The following is a 6,086-nucleotide window of genomic DNA, read 5'->3' as shown; positions in this document are numbered from 1 at the left end:
CACCGCCCTCGCCCCCACCGCCGAGGGGTCTCCTCCCCAGAGCGCGCTCCCCGCCCCCTCACCGGGCGGCGGCGACGGCGGCGCAGGGGAAGGGGCGGGCAGGGGCCGGCTCTCTCCTCCCACCGCGCTCCCGCCGCACACGCTTCCAGGCACAGAGCGAGCGAGCGGCGGCGAGGCGGCGCGGGCCGGCTCCGCTTCCTTCTCGCCGCCGGCGCAGTTCTCGGGCGGGCGCGCGCCGCGATGGCCCGGGCCGAGCGGGGCTGAGCCCGCCGCCCGCCCCGCCCGCCCGCCGGCCCGCCGGCCCAGCCATGGCGAAGCAGTACGATGTGCTGTTCCGGCTGCTGCTGATCGGGGACTCCGGGGTAGGCAAGACCTGCCTGCTGTGTCGCTTCACCGACAACGAGTTCCACTCCTCGCACATCTCCACCATCGGTAAGGGGCGGTGGCCGGGGGCGCCCCACCCTCCCCGCCGCCGCCCCTTGTCGGGGCGGCCCCTGCCCCTTCCCCAGCCCGGGAACAAGGGTCCGCCCCTTCGGCTAGAGGCGGGGTCGTGGGAGGCGAGAACGAGGGGATGAGTCCCGGGGTGAGGGGCCACCGGCTGGGGATTTAAGCCTGGGTTCCTGGAGGTGACAGGCTCCCTGCTGCTGTCCGTGACTATGGAAGGCGCTCGGGCCTCACGCTGGGGAGCCTCCCCGTAGAAGCCGAGATAACAGGGTGGCGTAGGCCTGGGTACCCCAGGCTGGGGCAGTGAGAATCAAAGCCACCGATATGACATCCCCCCACCCTCAGGTGCAGAGGGGGAGGGGAAAAAAAAGCTTGTGCTCGGGGAGAGGGGTTCACTGTGGGGGGGAGCCGAGTTATGAGTCACTGGGTACCCTCAGTCCAGGGGCGACCCAGTGTGGAGCCAGAAGGGGGAAGAGAGGAGGAAGGGATTGACTTGACAGGGCATAGTTGTGGAGGGAAGTCACAAGGTGGGACACCTGCAAGGAGGGCCTGGACAAGGTGAGAGCCCATGTGCCGGTGAAGGGGGCATTTACTAGCCAGCTTCAGAAAAGCAGCCAGCTGAAGCATTTGTTTTGAAGGCAGATGAGGACCAGGAGGATTACTTGCCAGGCAAGGGGGTCAGAAGGCAGGTAGGACTCACCTTAGAATAGATCTCTTTGCTCTGGCAATGCTGGAGCCTGTGCTTAGAGGGACGAGGCCTTGTGGCATCCCGGACAGGACTGTTATGGGCTCACTCGTTCTGGGAAGGAGTGGGTGGCCTCCCCTCTGAGAGTCCCCTCTTGGACCCTGAGTGGCCTCCTCCTCTGAGAGGTCTGAGTGGAGGACATTCCACTCACATCTAACGGGTTCCCTGAGTGATGCCCTGGAGTGGCTTCAGCACTGCCCAGGTCCCCTCTCCTGTCAGGAAGGGCCCCAGACTAGGCTTCCACTTGAGACTTCTGCCCTCCCTCCCCACACAGACTCCTTGCCAAGAGAAAAGAGGGAGCAGGTAGAGCCAGGAGGACGAGAGCCTCATGGTTCAGAGTCAGGCTTTGTTGTCAGACCTGGAAACCTCACTTTGGGGCAGCGTGACCTTGAATATCACTTAAGCTTCTGAGCTTTAGTTTCTCATCTCTAGAATGGGAATGATAACAGTTCCTACCTGCCCAGCTGTTGTAAGTATTAAATGAGATAATGTTTGTAAAAGACTGCTGCTATTACCGTTGTCATCACTGAGCTCCTAGGGTCTCATTCTCTCTTTGCTTCACTATCTTCAAGGGGCTCAGGGTCAGGGGACAGATAGATGCATTCATCTTCCTCAGGAGAGCTGTAAAGCTAGCTCCTAGGAGGCCCTGGAGCTTGGGCTGGGCCGCTGTTTGAATGAGACACATCTCAGGGATGGGACAGGTCTGGAGACCAAGGGAGGGCTGTGGGCCTCTGGGGAAGGCTCAGGGAAGAGGAGATGTTGGGGGAGCGCCTGGGAATGGCTGAGGAACCAGATGGGATATGAGGACAGGTTGCAGGCTTGAGGACAAAGGGCAGCAGGTTAGCACTGTCTCTGCACTGATGGCTGGGTCCACCTTTCCCCAGGATAGAGAGGACTTTTTAGGAGTTTAGATTCCATGGAAGAGAAAGAAACCTGCCTTTCTTCACAATAGCCTTTTAAAATCCGCCCCACTGGGTTTCTTAAATGCTTTCCGGTTTAAAGCTTTCCACAGCACTTGTGACTCTGCCTTGTCTTAGGTGTGTTTTTTGGCTGCAGCTAAGACTTAGGAGAAGAGTTGGATGGTCCAGAAAAGCTTTCCCTTCTGGGATACAAAAAGTTCCCCAGGGAGATGGAAGGGGCAGCCAGGAGACAAATCAAGGAGCCAAGAAAACGGGTACTACCAAGTCCTGTTCATTAATTTATCCATTCAAAAAAAAAAAAAAAAGTGTGTCGTATCTGGGCTTGGCGCTGCGACCTGAAGATTCCCAGAAGAATAAAACCCAGGGTCACCTCTCCCAAGCTGCTCCTTGTCAGAGACACATTCTTTTACCATGGACATTGATCTCTGCACCTTTCCCAGAGCCGCTTCTGTGGAATAGGGAAGACGGGGCAATTCACCAATGACTACCAAGACAGAGTTCAGGTTCTTGGATCATGTCAATTTGTGATTCACTGTTTAGGCCACTTACTGTAAGAGCATGTGACATTCCAGAAATGGGCCTGCAGGGGGCAGTGAGGAGACCTCCCAGGTAGGTGGAGGCACTGACCACCCCTCTTCTTTCTGGTCAGCAGGTGGCCCTGAGCTGGGTCCGTGCCACCGGCATTTATTTCCCATGCAGCTGTGCTGACCCTGAAGGGGCCCATGCAGAGGCGGGCAGTCAGCGCTGTGATGTTTTTTGCTGTTTCTTCACCTGTTAAGCCAGTTAATTAAGCATTCACTACAAAGTACCATGCCAGGCATGTTAGAGACAGATTGCAGTCCACCTTTTCCTGCCCACAGAAGCCTGTGATCTAGTTGGGGAAGCAACACAGGCGAGAAAGAGCCTTGGCCACAATTAGAGAATCTCTTTGCCAGCACTTTGTGAAGCACTCTTCAAACGTAGGGGATGGATGATGATCCTTATTGTTCCTAGTAATGAAGGTATTACATTTGGTATCAGCAGCTAAATAACCACGCAAGACTTGTCTGAGGCAGCCCGTGAATGGTGAGGGGCCCGTGCCTGAGCGCTGATGCTACACAAAGCGCTAGATGGAGGAGGTCGCAGAAGGAGTGGGGCCGTGTGGACGGGAAGCGGCAGGGAGGCTCGGGGAGGAGGGAAGGCTGGAGAGAGGGCTTGCCGTGTGGGCTGCATCTCAGTTCCTGTAGGGGAGGGGGCAGATGGAGTGACGGGAGCAGAGACGACAGAGGTGGGAATTCAGTGGGTGTTGGTGGAACTCTGGGCAGTCTGGCTGGAACAGAAGGGAGTTTTTAGGGGAGCAACACATTCCTCTGTTTATCTCTCTGTCTCCCAAACTATACTTCATGTGCCTTGAGGGTCAGACCAAACCTCATTCCTCTTTGTTTTCATAGTCCTAGAACAGGGCCAGGCACGCTCTCCATAAATGTTAAACTAATGAACAAATGAGGGCAGAGGGCCTTGAGGGCCTGGCTGAGGAGCTGGAACTCCAGCCTTCGCAATGGTGTCAGGGGTTTCCTGAGCAGGGGGATGACAGGATGAGGATGGCCCTTAGGATGCTGGCTGGGAGAGGGGCTTAGGCCTTGGGCCAGGGAGGCCAGCCAGGGGAGACCAGTGGTAGTATGTGGGCACGTAGGACCCTCTCAGCTCGTCCCTTCTCTCTCTTCCACCCCTCCCCCTCCTGTGGCACCAACACCAAACTCCACTCAATCCCCTGTTCTTGTTTCCCTCCGGAAGCAGCGAGTAGTTCAAATCTGAGAGGGCCTCGTGTGGCTGGCGCTGCCTGCCCAGCGGGAGATGATGTCCCATCCTAGCAGACATCTACGTGCAGGGGACCTTTGATTTCCTTTCTGTGTGGTGGCCACGTGTCAGCCATGCATGCAAGCTGTAGGGACGGCCCGTGAGTTGGTTTTCTCCCCCCAGCCCTTGGTCTTCCCTGAGACCCTGTCATCTCTGTCCCTGTTCTGGGGACCTTTTTGTCGTAAAGGCCACCTTCTGGGCTTCTAGGAGGCTTCGGCCTATAATTTTCCGGCTTGACTGGTAGAATGGCTGTGGCTTCAGGCTTGGTTCCTCAGGCTGGGTTTGCTGCTGCAGTAGCATCTTTCTCAGAAAGTTCTGTTTGAACTGGCTCTCCTTGCCTGGGGAAAGGGCTTGTGAGTAACTGAAGATGGGGGAGTGGGCTGGGGAAGGACTAGGGGGGAGAGATCAATAGCCTGCAATCAGGTGGCCTAACAAACATGGGGGCGGATGCTTGGGCACCGTGGTCCTGAGGTCTGCGGGCCCCCAGACCGTAAGGCACTGTGTATACATGCTGCGTACACTGCGGGAGGGTCAGGTGGGTCTGTGTTCCCCACCGTGTTGGGAGGCCTGCAGAAAGGAAGGGGAGGTGAGAAGCTGAGTAGAATAGAAGGAGCGCAGACCACATGCCTAAGATTCACCGTGGCCTTACAGACACTTAACATCTCTGACCTTAATTTCCGCATCTGTAAATGGAAGATAGTAACAGAATCTTCCTTAATGGTCTTTGTGAAGAGGCTAATAGATACAAAGCACTTGGCAGAGCTCTCAAAAAAAAAAAAAAAAAGCAGCCGCTCTCATTGTATTATGATTATCCCTAGCTCATAAGAAAGTTGGAGATGAACAAACTGTCGATGTGTGCTTTGAGGTCATCCTGTCCATCAGTCGTGCATTTGGTCATTCGGGCACTCTCTGCAGAGCACCCGCCGCTCTGAGCCGGGCGAGGAGCTGGGGGGACAGCAGTGAACAACATGGGAACCGGGGTGCCAGCTGCCCTTCCTGGGGAGCACATGAGTAGACTCTGGGTTTCATTTCCGCTCCGGTGCTATTTCCCCCCTTGCCTTGGCAGTGCGGGGGCTGAGAAGGAAGAGTGAGTTGGCGACAATGTGCAGAGGGGGAGGAGCGGGGAGAGACGTGACCCGTGACCCGAGAGGACGGCTCTGCCTCAAGGCTCCGACCTCAGCCAGGTGTCACTCTGCGACCTCAGCCAGGTGTCACTCTGCCTCCGGCCCTGCTGCACACATCCCCGCCCCAAGGACGTCATCCCTGAGAATGGCTCAGAAGCCCTCATTTCAGCTGCTCTGTGCACCTGTGCCACCTGCACAACTCTGCAGATTCACCCACGGCTTCGAGCGCCCTGGTTCCTGCTTCTTCCTCCTCCTCTTCTCCTCCTCCCTGCTTCCCAGAAAGCTTGGAGATGAGCTTTATAACATGAAAGTCGATATTTGGCTATTACTCTTCTACCCTGATTGCCACCTCTTCTCAGAGTGCCATTTTCTGTAATCTAATATTTGCGCCTGTTTCCCTGTAAAAGTGCCAATTTTCTGCACAAGCCTCTGACCTCTCCTTGGCTATTCTGCCCTGGGCAATGTGCTTTGTCAAGGGGACCACAGAGTTTCCTGGACATTTAATCCCTCCCACTGAGGAGGAAAGAACTAATCATTGGCCCTATTTTATAACTAGGAAAACTGAGGCCCGAGGGAAGTGATGCTCACGTCTTGCATGCAGGTGACCCCAACTTGAACCATCTCCTCTCCTCCACTTTTCCTATACTGCATTGGGCACGCCCTTGCTCACCCCAGAAGGCCCATCCAAGGCTGCCAAGCAGAACCTCTCTCCTGGGAGCCAAAGGGGAGAGGACGTGTGCCTCCCTCACCCCATCTGAGGGCTCTGGGCTGGAGGGACAGTTGTGCCACTGCTGTTGGCTGAGTCTGCTTCCTTGATATGACCCTCTGGGGGACAGTCCGGGGCCGTGATTGAGGAGTCTGGCCGGGGCACCTTTGAGGATGAGATCTGAGTGTTGCCTTCATGTTAATTTTTTTTTTTTTTTTTTTTTTTTTTTTGCGGTATGCGGGCCTCTCACTGTTGTGGCCTCTCCCGTTGCGGAGCACAGGCTCCGGACGCGCAGGCTCAGCGGCCATGGC

At 56.3% G+C, this 6,086-nt stretch overlaps 1 protein-coding gene across 4 annotated transcripts in view; it reads left to right on the top strand.

Annotated features, from left to right (window-relative positions):
* The window catches only part of RAB15 (RAB15, member RAS oncogene family), a 25,822-nt gene continuing 19,736 nt past the window's right edge, over positions 1-6,086 (top strand). Inside the window, exons 1-2 of one of the 4 annotated variants that reach the window (XM_028496008.2) lie at positions 1-432; positions 5,012-5,681. In XM_028496008.2, the coding sequence (XP_028351809.1) occupies positions 309-432; positions 5,012-5,445 (558 nt within the window). In that variant the 5' untranslated portion in view covers positions 1-308 and the 3' untranslated portion in view covers positions 5,446-5,681. Of the gene's footprint in view, positions 433-5,011; positions 5,682-6,086 lie in introns of those variants that run through there. The other 3 variants (XM_028496007.2, XM_024118439.3, XM_028496010.2) reach the window with 3 other exon arrangements.

Source organism: Physeter macrocephalus, chromosome 11 (genome assembly GCF_002837175.3).
Source record: "Physeter macrocephalus isolate SW-GA chromosome 11, ASM283717v5, whole genome shotgun sequence".
NCBI lineage: Eukaryota > Metazoa > Chordata > Mammalia > Artiodactyla > Physeteridae > Physeter > Physeter macrocephalus.
Note: the sequence above shows the minus strand (reverse complement) of the source record. Positions and strands in the feature narration are given on the sequence as shown.